Source organism: Corvus hawaiiensis, chromosome 19 (genome assembly GCF_020740725.1).
Source record: "Corvus hawaiiensis isolate bCorHaw1 chromosome 19, bCorHaw1.pri.cur, whole genome shotgun sequence".
NCBI lineage: Eukaryota > Metazoa > Chordata > Aves > Passeriformes > Corvidae > Corvus > Corvus hawaiiensis.
The window spans coordinates 2716906-2734056 of NC_063231.1; the positions used below are offsets into that span (position 1 = coordinate 2716906).

At 43.6% G+C, this 17151-nt stretch overlaps 1 protein-coding gene across 1 annotated transcript in view; it reads right to left on the bottom strand.

Annotated features, from left to right (window-relative positions):
• Window positions 1-2697: 2697 nt before the first annotated feature.
• GNA13 (G protein subunit alpha 13) overlaps window positions 2698-17151 on the bottom strand; it is a 29756-nt gene continuing 15302 nt past the window's right edge. Inside the window, exons 3-4 of the mRNA XM_048323687.1 lie at window positions 11959-12009; window positions 2698-7558 (exon numbers count right to left, since the gene is read on the bottom strand). Of these exons, the coding sequence (XP_048179644.1) occupies window positions 6986-7558; window positions 11959-12009 (624 nt within the window). The 3' untranslated portion in view covers window positions 2698-6985. The remainder of the gene's footprint in view (window positions 7559-11958; window positions 12010-17151) is intronic.

The following is a 17151-nucleotide window of genomic DNA, read 5'->3' on the forward strand; positions in this document are numbered from 1 at the left end:
TGGGCAGAATCCTGGGAAGGGCATCAGCATCTTTTGTACAGGCAAGATCCACTATTGAATACTGGGAATGGGAAAAACTCACTTTGGATCTGTTGGATGCACAGGATCTCGTGCTTCCTCCTGCTCTGCAAGCCCTAAATTAATAAAAACCAGTCTGCACTGATCAGCATCATCTTAGTGGGTCACCACTTTTCCAGCCATCCAGGCAGAGAAAAGGGATTATTCACGTCCTGGATCTGCTGACAAACATGTTCCTGCCCTCCCCTGCAGTGCCTCGGAGCCCTCCCTGCCCGAGGAGCAGCAAACACGACCTGCTGCTCACAGCCTGGGAGGGCTCAGCCTTTAAATATTACCTCTGCACGGAGCTGCAAGCACCGTGGCAGAGCTCGGCTGGCAGCAGCCGGCCCCAAACCCAGCTTTGTCAGATCCAGTGCTCAGCAATTAATCAAACTCTTGGCTCCCTGTGCAGAGCTGGGCAGAGGCAGCAGCTCGGCTGCACGCAGGGGCAGGGACTGCTCTCCCCTCACATCTCATTTGGGATGCTTGGATTCCTTACCTCCGAGTCATCTGCTGCCTGTTTGCTGAACCCAGGCTAAGGACCGGCTCTGCCATGGAGCATTTCACAGCCAGCAGCAGGGCTCGCTTGGAAATTGCAGGAGCTGCTCTTAGCAGTGACAGTGAGCAAGAACCCCAGAGCCCAGGAAAACGCTGTTTGTGGAAGCTGCGCTCCAGCAGCAACCCATGTCTTGCCCCTCATGTGCATAAAAACTCCAGGGAAGAAAGCCAAGAAAGGCATCTGAAGTTAGGCACAAATAAAACACCACTGCAGAGCCTTGTGGGACTCAGTCCATCTGGATCCTTCTTATCAATCAAATCAATTCCCATCTCACATACACTGAAGACATCTCAGCTGGTGTGGAAAACACAAGTGGGCAGTGTGTCAGGTGGAGGGGCCAGAAGTACCTCAGTGCCACCACCTGTTTTGTTTTAGAGGGCAAACCCAGCAGGGTCTGTGCCAGGGCAGACTCCCGTCCCATTTCCAGCCAGATTCCCCATGGGATCTCTCCTGGCAGCCGCTCCTCAGCACTTTGCCCTCCACGGTCAGGAGGGCTCCCCGGAAGGAACAGGGCCAAGGGCGGCTCCGAACACGGCTCCTGCTGCCGGGGGCAGCCAGGGACGCTTCGGGCATAGCCCCACTGCATTTTTAATCCCTCCTGTCAGTTATTGTGCAATCACCGAGTTACTTGAACAGGAAGGAAGAGGCTTGAGCACCCAACCTACATTCAGCACTGCAACGAGGTGTTTTGGTAAATCAAAAGTGTTGCAAATGTGAGGAAACTTCACTTGCTCCCATAAATCCTGGAATGTACTCGTTTTTCCACTTTTGCTCTTCCCACCACTTCAGCCCCCGGCACATCAGTGTGATGAGGTGATCACAGCCCAGGAGTCACTGCTGGATGGTCCAACACCACCAACCCATTCCTAAGGAGAAACTATTAGTTATTTATATGTTATTAATTATTTCACAGAATAATCATAGAATCATGGAATGGTTTGGGTCAGGAGCGACCTTAAAGCTCATCCAGTTCCAACTCCCTGCCATGGGCAGGGACACCTTCCATCAGACCAGTTTGCTCAGGGCTTTAGTCCCCCCCAAAAGCTTCACCAGAAGCCCAGGTAAAACCAATGCAATCACACTCATGATATTTGGATTATAAAACCCAACAAAAATGACTTCTTAAGCTGAGTTCTAGGTAGGTTTAGTTTTACTCCTCAGGTGGCATCCCAGGAAGTGGGATGCAAAAAAAGTAAGTCTCAGAAAAACCTCAGGAGATTTCTTTTCAAAGTCAGAGCAAGTGTTCAGCTGATGTGACTGTTCCAGAGTGAAAAGGGGTCAAGAGATGAGGTGGTGATTCCTCAGAACCAGCTCTCCCAGGACAGGCAGGACCTGGAATCCAAGCCACATGGAGCTGAGCTAAGTCCCAGGACATCCGGCAGGTTTTGAACTCGTTTCAGTGATCAGAGATGGCTCCTGAGAGTGTCCAGGCTCCAAACTCACCCATGGCAACAGCCACACTGAGAATTCCTGCAGCTCCTGCATTCCCATTAGCAGGCCCAGCACTAATGCTGAGCTCTGACTCTATAAACAAGGATGACCTGGGCTGAGTAGCTCCCGGGATTTAGTGTCCACAGCATGCCAGCCAAATCCTAGGGCTCTTGTGGAAAATGAACTATCTCAGGCCTATAAAAACTGATGAGAAATCAATGTTTTGCTGCAAAATTCTGCTTCATACTGCAGCCAGTGAGCCTCTTCTCCAGGAGGCGAGGCTGGCTTAGTCAAAAAGAGCTAAAAAAAATAATAAAAACAACTCCGTCACACCAAGATCCATAATTCATAAAGGTTTGTCGCAGAACACACCCGAGTGCCATCAATATTTTAAATATTGAGCACAAAACTGGCTGTCAGGTGCAAGTCAGCAATTTCCTCGTGCCTCCCTGCCAGGGACCAAGTCATCAAGCTGAGCAGAACCTGGAGGAGCCTTTCGAGCAGAGAGTTTGACTCTGTTACATATTTTATTTGAAACACAAGATGTGTTTGCAGGAGCAAACCAGCCGGGCTTTGCCAACCAACAAAAAGAGTCAGCTGGCTGCCTCTGCTCATTATTAAACAGAAAAAATGATTTCATCACACCAACATGAGGCTGTATATGTTTATTCATCGTCAGTAATTTTTGTACACAAGGCAAATATTAATAGCTGAAAGGCAACACTTTTGGAGAGTATGTACAGAGCAATGTACAAGCAAGTGTAAGAGGTTTGAAACTATGAATCAATTTAACCATTTTATAAAAAGGAAGTGATGCTTTTTCTTCTAAGACCTTCCTTAGAAATAATTTATTGCCAATCTTAAACTAAAGCAAGGAGAGAAAAAAAAAATTTACAATAAAAAGTAGTCCCTGGAAAGTTTATAAAAAGTTAAACATATAAAATTGTAAGCCACAAACATTTATACAATGCTAATACAAATCTTGGTTTGTTAAAGATCTATGAGGTTGTTATAAAATTTATTTTTACATAAAGGCTTCACGTAAGGTAAGCTCTCACTGCTACTGAAAGCGCAGGAAAGCAGTTTTAAATAGTCTGCAATTCAACTTATTTTCAAGTACAACGCAAAGAAATTGCAAAATGGCACTGTATTGCAATGCTGTGTAATTAAAAACTATGTTAATGGTACCATCAGAGAGACATGACCTGTAAAGTGAACTGGTGAACGATTCGGCACGGCGGGAGACTTCCCGCGGGTGTGAACAGGAATGGTGCTGGAAAATGAACCTTCTGCAACCGTGAAGAGGAATTGCCAGGGGGGAGCTCCGCTGGCCATGGGCATGACAGCTCAGGCTGGGAGCTCAGAGCTGCTCCCACACGGGCTGGGATCCACCAGGAACGCCGGCCCCAGCCCAGGGTCAGGAAGCCAGGAACACCCACCCACCCCATCACTCTGCTGGAATAATGGTGATGGGCAAAATTTAAAGCTACTCACAAATGAGCCCCATAAACAGCCTTTGAGATCAACTTGACTATTTTTTAGGAGCAGTTATTCTAGAAGAAAGCTGAAGTTTCACACAAACTGATGGCTTATGCTCCCACGTACAATATATAGAAAAAGAACAGTAAAATTTTTAAAGCCCTAATGAACAGCCACAGTTTTTAGGTATCAATCATCTCAGTTGAACACTGCAGCAGGGGACAGTCACTAAAACACCAATTTCACCTTCAAGTACAGCTTGTACAGGACAGTGGTTTACCTCCATACAGTCAGTGATCTTTAGAACACAGCTCACTCCAGCAAAGAGAACTACGGAATTTTGGGGAATTTGATTTTCTGGAAAACTTCGCTTTCTACCTGCTTTCCCACCTTCACCAGGAATACATCCCAACCTTGTACCACAAAGTACAAGATACCTTGTATCATGGTTTCCATGAGGAAGCTTCACTCTCACCAGCAAACTGTAATTCTGGTTGCTCCAGGACAAAACTCAGTCTGTTCAGAGCATCAACCCTTCAGAGCTCTTTTACCAAATTTACATCCTGCTATAAACAAATGATATTTAGAAACAAATCTAACAGGAAACACAAGGTGCGCTCTTTTCAGGGAGCTCGTGAAGAGTGAGCCTGAAGATGGGCAAGGGCACTGATTTGGAGTTTTTGGCTGTAGGATAACACAGGAAAGATGTAAACAGGAACATCCAGGTGCAGTGCCTCACCCCCCTCAAGAACCGGGAGTGGGAAACCCGACTGACTCAGTTATTTCATTAGAACAATTCATTTCTGCCTGAGATTCACATAGTGCTTTATCTACCCGGACCTACAAGTGACCCAGCACTGGGGTCCCCCTCGCTCTCTTACAGGCCCTGGGGTTCACAGGGAGAGTAATCTGAAAGGATTCAAACCAGGGATTTTTGTGGTGGTTCTGGGGAGAAGCTGCTGAGGATTGTCCCCACTTCAGCAAAGGTCAGAAGTGCCCAGTGCCTTGGTGATCCTGGCTACATCCTTAGACTGACATCAGTTTTGAGCATCTTCAGTAAATTAACATGTTCCATTGACAAAAAATTCATCAACACTTCACGTAAATTAGTTTAGACAAATCCCTGGTACTCACCCTATCATCCACTACCAGTCTTTAGTCTTTTCTGCAATCATCTGGTCTGACACCCTCCAAAACACCTACTGCAGATCTCTCCAAATTAACTGTTTTAATCAGAGCTGAGTCTCTTTTTTGAAAAGACACTTGTTCAGACAACTGTCAGCAAAGGAAAAAACCAACCCAACTCCTCCTCTTGTTGACAGCCAAGGATACGGATTTGTTTTCTGCTTTCCAAGACTGGACTTGGAGGCCACCAGAGGTTTGTGTCTGTTCATGGAGCACTTAATAGCCCAAAGGAAAACTTCTGCTCCCATCACAGGTGTCTTGTTCAGTCCTTGAAAGAGCCTCACCAGCCTTTCCTGAGGTCTCTGCTTCATCCTCCTTCTTGAATTGCTCACATGTAACCTGAACACAGCAAATCAGAAATAACCCATGTCCAGTAGAGGCAAAATCTACATTAAATATCCCCATCCAAGATTCTATTAACCCTCCTGACCATCAGTGCTGCATCCCGACTTTAGGATTATGTTTAGATTCTGCACTGTGACTTCTCCCAAGCTCTTTTCAGAATTCTTTCCTCCCCAAACAGTGCCTGATCACCAGAATCGCGGACTAACCTATGACTATTCACTGGATGATATAAAAAAATAGAGGTCTTTCAAAGCACCTAACTAAATAAAAATACATGATTCCCCTTGTACTGCCAGGAGAACGAGGTACAGAGATGTTAATACAACTTACAATCACAGTAAGTAAAGGCTAAGTTCAGGAGACAGGCAGCTTTCCTATGTCCTGGCAGGGCCACTGCTCCCAGCAGTGACACCACCCTGTCACCCCCCCCTCTCGTGGGATGGGAGTAAGAATTTATTGAAGGATTGGCCACCAGGACGATCCACAGGAACTGGCCAATTCCATGGGGCAAAGTGGCAGCTGAACTGCCCACATGACATTACAGCCTGGGGGAAATATGGTAGGGACACTGATTTTTATATCACAATCTCACTCTCTTTTTGCAGTGTGCTGTGGGGTACATCAGGATTGCTTTATTTTCACTATTTTTCATTATTATTATTATCTTTTTTTTTTTTTTTTAAATCACATGGCAATGCTAAAAACTCCCTGTAAGAAAAATAAACAAAACTGCAATAGAACTTTGGGTAAAACAGTCACAAGCAGCACTCTGGAAGATGCTGTGCAACCTATTTGGCTCAAGTACACTTAGGATTGCTTAGGCCCAACTGGAAGGTCTCAGAAAGAACCTCATCAGCGAAGCACATTCTGCTGGGACGTGTTCTTGAATTTTTTCAGAAGAAAACATTCATCTGCATGGTGTCAGCTACACAAGGCCTCTGCTGGGAATTCATAAGGCCACTGAAAATGCCAGAGGAGGACAGAACACAAGGAGGCACTTAGGTTTGCAAGTCCTTCCCTCCATCACCAAACGCTCCTGACTCAGAGGAGGCACCTGGGAAGGAGGCAGGGAGTTCAAATAAACCAGTGCTAAGTTAAAGCGCCTCAAGAACAGGTGACCCACAGGTAACATCTGCTACCTACAGGAAACACCCGGTTAGTGAAGACAAAAAATACAAGCTGGGCTTGCTCCCCCCTTCCCACACCAGAGTGCCAAGAGGATTGATCAGAGTGCTCTGTGCTTTGCCATGGCTCCAGGACACGCGGACGCCTCTGGAGTGAATCCGTGTACTGTGCCAACCACTAATCCCTCGTCACTGGACTCAGCACTTCCTGATAAATATGCCTGGAACTCCTGACTTTAAGCATTTTTAAAGCATCTCCTATTCCAACCCAATGCCGTGATTTATACTTAACAGGAAGTACATTACACCCAGGAACCCGCGCTTCAAAGAGATGATTCCAGCAAGGGATTCGACGGGATTTCTAACCAAAAACAGACCTGAGAAAATATAAGTCAGCTATGGTATCACAGTATTAACAACGAAGTTAGATGTGAAAACTTTCTCTCTCCCCCCCACCTTAAATTACTGCCACAGTCTAATAATTGCAGCAATTTCACTGAAGTTTGGACTTGGAATTCTGGATTTTCTAGGATAATACACATGTTCGTAAAAGGTCAAATTTACCACTTTACAGGTAACTTAGACATAGGTCTGCTATAAAATTACAACTTGAGTCAACTTGAAGCTACACTGGAAGAGATTAAGCCTGAATTTCTGCAGAAATTGGCAATAATGTGTTCAGCAGCAGCTTTTAGCCACGTATCAAGAAGTCTGACAGGACCTTGATTTCTCTACTCCTGCTGTAAACTTCTAGTTAAAAAAACAACACACAAGAGTTACTGAAATACAACAGTCTTTCTGCACATCACTGTAACATCAGCTGCTTGAGGTTGTCGTGCAGGATGGTATCCTTAACGTCACGGAAAACTAGCCGGATGTTCTCTGTGTTAATAGCAGTGGTGAAGTGGTGGTACAGGGGCTTCTGCTGCTGGTCCCGGCGTTTCGTGCGAAAACAATCCACCAGGAATTTTTGGACATCTGTTAAGCAGTGGGGATCCCCTTCAAACTCTGGGAAATAGTCTTTGATGCTGACTTTCTGTACTTTTTCCTCAAGCAAGTCTGTCTTGTTTAAGAAGAGGATGATGGAGACGTTGCTGAACACCCGGTTGTTGACTATTGTTTCAAAAATGTTCAGGGACTCCGTGAGGCGATTTGTCTGCCGGTCCTCCATGAGCACTTGGTCGAATTCACTGGAGGACACGAGGAACAATATGGATGTGACACTGTCAAAGCACTCGAACCACCGCTTCCGTTCTGACCTCTGGCCACCCACATCAACCATCTTGAAAGGGACATTTTTGATTTCAAAGTCGTACTCGTGAATCCCTTTGGTCGGCCTTCGTGCCAGCAGGATGTCTTGCTGGGAGGGAAGGTAATCCTACAAAAATAAGGAGAGTTTTCTGATTAGGATATGATCATGGGTAGGGGCACAGGTGAGCTCAGTGGAGGGAGCAGTTTGCACAGGAACAGCACAAGGTTTTCAATAAAAAGACATGGATGTGGATTTCCATGCTAATACTGGAGCTTTTGGGAAAGAGCTGGAGTCCAAAGCAGGAAACACACCCAGTATGAAATCAGAACATACACCCCAAAGAACTTATGCTTCCCCTTTTCCACATGACAAGGATCCATAACCAACCTGGGAGGTGAACCAGCAATTCCTCATGCCAGTTTCCCTCATTCTGGATCACTTTATGCTTCCTTCATTCTCTTCCCACAATGCTGGCTGCCAACACTGCAATGCAGCAAATGGGTTCTAAAGCAGGTTTCTCAAACCAGTAACTATGGGATATCCCATGCCAGCTGTGGGCTCTCCATTCCTCCCGTGCTCTCCTGCAAACTGCATGACTGCTTCCAGAAACAAACCAGCTGCTCCAAATAACTTCAAAGCAATCAATTATGCCTGAAAACTAAAACTTAAGCAATTTCCTGTGTTTGTGCCATGCATCTTTGCATCCTCCTTTATCAGTCCACACCGGTGAGATCACATTGCCTGACTTTGTCTGAAATTTACTGTGCAATGAGTAGAACAGGGCAAGAAAGTGAGAGCTGGGAACAGCAGTGCCTTTCCAGCCTGGGGGGCACAGACAGCTGGATCCTGAAGTTCTCCACCCCACATTTCCCCAGAATTTAAGAGGCATTCAAGAGACTATTTTTTTTTTGATTGTCATATGAACATCATTAACAGATGCAGATGCTACAGGAAGAGGAATTCTTGTTAGTCAGCTTTTGACAGCATGAAATTCAACACTCGTATTGGGGATTCCTTCATTCCTAGAATTACACTTTTGTCTATGGTCCAAGTCTTTCTGCTATCTGCAAAGTGTGTCTCTACCACACAGCTGCCTGTGCTGGACTTTAAAACCTTGTTGTTCACTTGTTATGGAAACTCTTCCTCACATTTTTCCAGCACTTCTCACAACTTTAGAGAGCACAGTTTAGGATTTGGAATTTCAGTCTCTTCTTAAGAAGTGAATGATCTATGATCTTCCTTTGACAGTGCCAGTTCCCACACTTGGAGCTTTTATAAAGATGCGTAAGACCATGGTCCAGAAAGTCTGATTCAGCCAGTCAGCTGGGTGGGGGAACAAGCACACAGCACCACGGCTACTTCTGTACTTGTATCCCAAGTTTAATGCAGCTGGGCAAGTGCAAGCCACAAAAATAAAATTTAAAAATCATCAAGTGAGCGCAACACTCCAAAAACTCAAAGATCACTTTGCTTTACCCTGTGAGCTCCAAAGTGAAACTAGAGAGAGAGGGCTTTGTCTGAACTCTGGGTTCCTTTTTCAGAGCTGCCCATGACTAAGGCACTGATTTTTATCGTGGCACGAATTACAAAGCAGCTCTGAAGCACAGGCTCCCCACCCTGCAGCCTTTGCTGCAGCACTGCTACGCATCCAAATCCCACACCACCAAAATCTGGAGGAGAGTAGAACTGCTAAAGCAGCATCACAATCTCTTCAAACTGAGCAAAAGAGGTGCTGCCACCCCCTTGTCTGATTAATGAACAACTTTAAAGGGTGATAAGACTTCTCCTTTTATTAAATTTATCTTGGGTCTTTTCTACTGAAATTATAGAGAGGAAAACAATCAGCAAAACCAGTGCAGTGACTGTATTAAATGTCACTAGGCACAGGTGAAGGGATCTTGAGCAAAGCTGACTGTCAACATGTAGGCAAGAGTGTCACAGGTTCAACACTTATTCCAGCTTCCAAATGGGAATGTATATTCTTTTGTTTTCCAGGTAGTCTCAAGTTCTCAGAACAAAACCAAAAAGTCTTAGGAAAGCTCAGGAGTGACTGAAATTATTAAAATACATAAATAAATAAAACTAACTAATATAACAGGCAAAGCCATATACACCTTCACTATTGAAACAAGGGCACAAAGCAAACTCTCCTGGGAGTTGACCTGTAATGTTTATTCAGTAAAGCTTTCAAGAACGAGGAGCTTATCCCTAGAATTCCTGACAAATTCCCCCTCGAGTACTATTACTCATTGAAAATTCCTTCCACACTTGCAGCCACAAAGAGAATCCTTTCAAGTGCTTTCAACTTCTACATGCACAGAAGACCTACCACAGAACTGGGTATCTTTAGTGTCCCTTCCAACCCAAATGTTTTACCCTGGATATTGGCTACTCTGATGCAACAGGCAGCAAATGAGGGCTCTGAGTTCAGTGCTGGTGTCCAGCCATCATCTGCCTACAGGAAACCAAACACAACAACTCCTAGGAACTCTCCCAGTATTTTAGTTATCTTTTTGAAGGACAATTATGTTTTTTCCCTCATGCCCAGATCCTTGGAATACAAGCAGCTTGCCCCTTTCTCAGTGTTGATCCTGTTCTCCATATCTAAAGACTTCAGCATCAGGTGATTTCCTTGGATGGCACTGAGTACTATTTTCCAAGTGTTTTCAATGTTTACCCATCATCAGTAAGTGGCTTTTTCCCTCAAGCATCCTCACATTGATACTGATTTAGAACATGTGCTTTCTTCCTGATTTTCCTATCTCCTTTCCCCAAATTCACTGCAGTCTGCTTCTTCTAAAGGAGTTCCTTTGGTTATCAGTAGCTCTTTTGGCTATCACATCACCGTTTGCCTAGTTCAAATTACAATTTAAGGCATGACTAAGATCCAATCACAAGATGGAAAGCCAAGTCTCTCTGTGAGGTATTTTGGATACATACAGTCTGCACTGGCAGTTGAAATAGCAACACACAGTTGCAAGGAATCCAGGAGATCCCACGCATGTCTGCCTGTCAGATACTCTTATTTTGCTGATCTGATTAAATCTGAACATTAAGTTCTTTTCCCTCAGTGCTGTTATCAGCTCCCTTTTGGCAAGAAGCACAAGTGAATTGCAGATCTATGTGTTTATAAGTAATTTAGTTGCAACTCAGCCCAGTTGCACCAGATAAGAACAGTCAAATACTTGTATTTACAATTTGGGGAAACAATCATTAGACAATCTTGCATATAGATAAGAATAAACCAGAAGAACCTATCACATCTTTCACTAACAAAACTTAGCTAGTGCTTTTTTCCTCAAAGATTCAACATTTTCTACAACAGCAGATCCTGATGAGTCCCTCTGATTCTCAACACCATTTAGTCCAACTTGAAGCCAGAAAAGCTGTAATTCAGAGTGCTCCCACAGCAATATTAGACCTGCAGTAAGTGCGTGTATATAAAAACGTTAAAAAAGCCCAACTACTGACTAGGTTTCACACTTTAATGAAAGAATGGACCAAAGTTTCTCCACGAAGAACTCTGAAACAGAGCTGCAAAACTCCACCCAATATTGTTGGGGAAAAACCCAAGCCCTTTGAAACTCAAAGGCACTGGATTCAAAGACCAAGAGAAATCCACTACTAGCAGAGAGTTTAGCAGTTCATCAGAGTAAGTGCAGTTCTCCTCCTAAATGCAAGTCTTGTAACTTGAGACCAAATCCAAATTCAGAGAGCAAGTGCTGGAGTCCTCAAGCCAGCAATCTGGGAAGCACAATGACCACCAGTGCTTTAGCTAGAACAATGACAGTTCAAAGCAGAAAAATAGTCAGGCTTAAAATTTAATCTGTTAAAAAGACAAATGAAATTAAGCATGATGTAACAGGGTTTCATTGAAGTGGTTTGGATTCCTTCATTTGTTACCATCAACTGGGAATGACCATGGAGAAACTGCCTCCCCACAGAATTCAAGCACCATATCCCATTTTAAAGGCAGTTTTTCCACATGCCATTCCTGCAATCCACAACTGATGAGCATCAGCATATACATTCATTATTCAAGTGCTAACTAACAGTTCTATAAAAAAGTATTCTACAGAAATTTCAGGGTTTTTCCCCAGAGAAAACAGACTTTATTCTTTACTGAGTTTATGTTAAAGTAGGTATTACTGGAAGGTACCGCTGACCTGTGACTGATTTAACTCAAGAGTTCCTAACTGGACATGTAACCCCAAACCCAGTCATTTTTGGATGTCATTTAGTGTTGAAAAGCTACTTTAACAGTCTCCTGACTGGTCAAGCATTTGTAACTTGATTTTTGTTCAATTTTGACAGAAGGTATATTTCCAGAAAGTCTTCTGGCCCTTGCATTGCCCCTTGTTTTTGACATGTCAGTGATGAACTGCTGAGATAATGCAGCAGTCCAAGTTAACTAAAGATAAAAGTTATTGGAGTAGACACTAATTACATTTCATCTATTTAAAACCCAGAGATCACAAAGACTACTTAAAACTCAAGACTGGAAAGAAAAATAAAAAAGGACTTACTTGTTCTCCAAGTTTATCCAAGTTGTCCAAGAAATACTTTACAGATTCCCCCTAAAAACAAATCAAACAGTTATTTAAATAAGTGACGTCTTTGATCCCAATAGTTTACATTCTGAAGTCCAGATAATTTATCGAAACCTACATTTAAGTGTTGTAAGCTTTAATCATTGCCATTTTTAAAAGCAGCTATCCTAAGAATACAACTGATGATTTATTCTTAGGCCAGTTAATATTTAAGCTTAAAAGCATGAAAGGCACATTTATAATAGTCACATTCTTTCCAAGCTTAGACTTGATAAATAAATCCAAGTGTTATCCACAGGGAGCATCAATGAAGCGGCCGCACCTTCGTTATGAAAAGAAACATTCGATTCCTCTGAGGCTTTGCAGAGTGTGCACACACAGGCATTCAGGTACAGGGATAAATCACCAGAGAAAGTTCATTAATACTCTAGTGGCACAGGACTCATTCCCACAGGTACTTCCCCGGAGCACAGTGAATGATGAGCAGAACAGAGGATGAGAAACCACAACAGACAAAGCATTTTACTCAAGTTTCCCATCAGACACCAAGTTGGACCAGAACTCCTTACTCTGGGAGTGATGAGCAGAGCTCCAGGCTGCCGCACATGATATCACATTTACTATCCAGGTTATCCAGGTTATCTTCTGGATTCAAGTCATCCCTGTCCTGGCAAAAGGTAACTGCAGTTTTTAATCCCTCCAGTAATGCAGAACGAAAGATTTTTTTCATGGTAAACCTGAGCCACAGTCTACCCTGCAGAGCTCCATCAGGGTGCTGGGATTATGGAGGAATTCTTCCATGGATACTGATGCACCTGAGTTCACTTGCAATAGGAAGGTACTGATGGAATTCACTGCAGAGAAAAGCACATTTTTAAGGTTCTCAGCATTCTCAGAGAAGCACAAATCTGCTTCCTTTTGGGAGCCCTTAATTACCAGCTGTAACTTAGTCATTTTACAGTAAATGCAGAAAAGAAACCACCTGTGCTTTCACTCTGCAGGTGGAAGAGCAGAATTTTGACTGAGTTTTCTTGATGAGAAAATCAAGCAGCATCTGAGGCCGGGGTGACTACACCTAATTCAGACAAGTGGATTAGGACAGGAGCTACACCCTGATAATGACTTCCCCTCATTCAATCTGAACTCTGCAAACTTATCTAGGAAGAATATCAAACCTCACTACTCAACTGTGTCATCTAAGCATCTACCCTGAGCAGAGTAGGGTACATAACAGGCCAAAAAGGGTTCTGGCAGACACATCAGTAAGGTACCTCTGCAAGTTTTCCAGGCACTAAAATAAGTTACAAAATACAAGTAGATACCACACCTTTAAGTGTGCAATTTGAACATCAACGTTTAATGAGGCAAGACTGGGGCTCTGGTTGGAACATGCCTCATGCTCGACATACCTGCAAGGAGAGAGTCCAACCCACCTCTACTACCTTATTTTACCTCCTGTTTGGCTCAGCTGTCCTGATTTTCTCTGGGGTGACAAACTGCAGCAGAACACCATTTTAGTGGCACACAGCAGCAACTGCTTGCAATGACAGCAGTATTGTATCTTTTCCAGCATCTGTTCTAGCCTCAATCCTCTAAGGAAGGTGTACAGGGAAGAGCATCCCTGTTTCACAGGAAATAAACCCTGATGCACAAATCCATCAAGCTTCCCAAGAAGGAGCAAGAGAATCAGAATTCAGGCCTTCCAAGTGCTAAAACCACTGTCTGTAGCCGAATATGAAGGCAAAATAAAATTTAAGGTCAGATTTAATTTCTTTTTTAGGTGCCAATAGGAACTGGCAACCTTCCGTTCCCCACAGGGCTGGCTACATACCAATCAGCCAGATTTCAGACTCAGTAAGTGCAGGTATTTATTTTAGAATACCTGGGCCTCAGAGGCTGTAAGTATTTGTGTGTGTGCATACAAACTTGCATTTTAATCTTAGACAGCTTCTTTATACGACTTACAGCAATACTTACTCCCTAAAGAAGCATTAACTCTGCAGTTAATGTGTAAGTTACTACCTCTCCTTTAAGTCCCAGGATTTGCTGCTACTCCAATGGATCTTGGAGCAGACAAGTAAACCACAGCCTGGAAAGGTCACAAAACATCCCCACAAGCAGCTTTCCAAAAGAGGGGATTTCCTGAAATCACAAATGCAAAATACACAGGCCTGCAGCGACAGCAACACTCCAGAGCCACGCATGCAACAGCAAAGCCACTGCCAGGGAACACTGAGATGCCAATGCCACTTCCTGGGCTGTCACCTATCAGAGTCAATGGCAGAGAAACATCAAGGTGGTCATGCTGAAACTCAAGAGATTGAGCTATAAAATCCATCAGTTACAGCATAACACAGCTCATAAAGCTGAGACATTCCAGCCTCCCTCATCCACACCACTGGCTCAGCTGCTTGGGTTCTCCCCTCATAAAAATCTGTTCAGACAGCAAGGGCTGTCGACATGACTCAACTCTGTAAGCAAGGATAGAAGTCGTTCATTCACTGTTTTTTACCAATCTGCATACCAATTAAACACCTAGAACAGCTTCAAACCCATCATCTCTTCTTCCATCCCACTCCAGCCACCCGTCCATATCACACAGCCACAGCCGAGGGCCCTGACCAGAGGTAATTTTCTATCTGCCCTGCACATGTTGCTATCAGCAGGCTGAGCTTTGCTAACTACAGACACTCTTGAACAGCAAACTGCCTCCCTGAACAGATCATTATCAGAATGCGCTACTGGAGAACCAGAGAGTTTTGACCCATTTAAACAAGCTTCAAAGAGGTAGCATGACAAAGCAGCCAAGCTTTAATTCCTTTCCAAAGGGTATTTTATACAATAATGAAGAGAAACACACTGAAAAATTCAGCACACAACAATCAAGGAAAGCCTCAATGCCACCTATTTTTAAAAATCAGTTAGAAACCACATCCCTGTACAACAACAGCTCCAAAGACAGCTTCTGTGTCAGGCTGCTTTTTCTTGGTAGATGGGAGAACCAGATGCCACTCAGTAAATCCATGACAGCGACCATATTTAAATAGCTGTATTCAACAGCTGCCATCTAAAATTTCCCTTCTGACAAACTGTAAACCCTCTGGTTTACCCAAGATGACTAGAAAAAAGAAACTGGGTTTCCCCACTCTGTCCCACTAACTCCAGTGTGGCTCACCATGTCCAGCCCTGCCACGTGGCTGTTCAGCGATCAATCTGTGGTGTCACGCCACAAAGGAGCCACACCAAGGGCAAAATCTAGACAGAAATGAGAAACTGAAGAATCTGCCCCCATGAAAAACCCCACAGTTCTCCATTACACTCTTGCTGTCTTCACACCCATGTTCTGTGACCACATAGGACGGAATTTAAGCATTAGCTAAAAATACAGCACAGGAAGGACCTTGACCTGTTGGAGGGAGTCCAGAGGAGGCCACCAAGTTGATTACAGATATGGAGCACCTCTCCTATGAGGAAAGGCTGAGGGAATTGAGATTGTTCAGCCTGGAAAAGGGAATACTTTGGGGTGACCTAACTGTGGCCTTCAGTACCTGAAGGGAGCATACAGGAAAGATGAAAAAACTATTTATAAGGGTCTGAAATGCCAGGACAATGGGGAATGGCTTCACACTGACAGAAAGCAGGTTTAGATTGGTTATTAGGAAGAGAGTCTCTATTTTGAGGATTCTGTGGCACTGGCACTGGTTGCCCGGAGTTGTGGATGGTACATCCCTGGAAATGTTCAAGGCCAGGTTGGACAGGGTTTGGAGCAACCTGGAATAGAGGCAGGTGTCCCTCCAAACCATTCCATGGTTCTATGTGATAGTCTTGAACTAGTCAGGTGAGCCTTCTTTTTTAAATGCAGATGAACCCTCTGAAGTAATTTTTACAATTGAGCAATTTGGAAATGAAGATCTCTGAAGGTCAGCAATGACACTGCAGGAAACAACCACCCCATGGAGCCCAACTCATCCCTGCTCACTTCCCTCTCCTGCACTTGCAGTACAGCCCAAAGATGCCAATACAAGAGACAAAATCCGACACAGGCTTGGGCACACATCTCATATTAATACTGAGGTACTGCAATAAAGCAAACTTCTTGAGCACACCCCAATACAGCAGAAACAACAACCTACACATCAGCTTCAAATACCTTCTGGTGTTACAGGAGTGTGCTTTGGCTGTTTTAAACTTTATTAAATCATACCAGGATATCTGATTTTTAAGCAGTCCCTTTTGAATGCTTGAGAAAGATGCCCTTTTTTGTTCAGATGGAATATACACATCTCAGCTGTGGCCCTTCAGCCTCCTCCTGATTCAGAAATGCATGTAAACCACAGGAAGTTGACTGTTAAGTAACTTTATTCATAACTGTCAACTATTCCATTTTCAGAAAGGTTTGAGTCAAACCAGCCTGTGTCTCCTGAAGCCTTGTGATCCTCTCTGAGAGAGCCAAGTCACTTCATCATGAATGTACAAGAAAACACCGAAATCTTACTCCTATCAAGGTGCCTGACGTTACCACAACAGCTTCCCCTGTAACTTTGCATTTAACTACTCGTTAAATGAAATATCTCCAGTTTTATAATTCATTCTTTCTACAAAGACATGGCTACAGCACAGTTGGTCACTTGGTTGTAGGCCAACACCTGCTGGTGTGGTCATCAGCAGCAAACCAAAGCAGGTATCTTTTATAAACAAAACACAGCACAAAGATCACTGTCTAGTTGCTGCCTAAAGCAAAGTAACCACAAAAATATTTTTGGGGGAGGGAAGAAAAAAAAAAAAGACTACATGAAATACACACCAGATGAACACATCTTTTAAACCCAGGAAGCACCAATTTATTTGGTTTCCATGAAAACAACGTCAGCAATCTAAATATGATTTGTTGAAACCTTAGCATAGCCAAATGGCTTTTTAGCTCTTCAAGGGGATCAGGGACACTGCATTTTTTCCACTAGCAATTGCTTAAAAAAGAAAAAAGAGATAGAGAAAATGCATCAAATAAAGATTTAGTCATCACAAGGTTTAAAGAAAGAAACAATTTATCAAATCGTCTAGGTTTGGCTGCAAGTTCAGTGGAACGTACTGAACTGACAAGGCTTATTAAGTATCTGAAATAATAAATCAGATATTTTAAGAAAATAGGAGATATAACTTAGTAGCTCT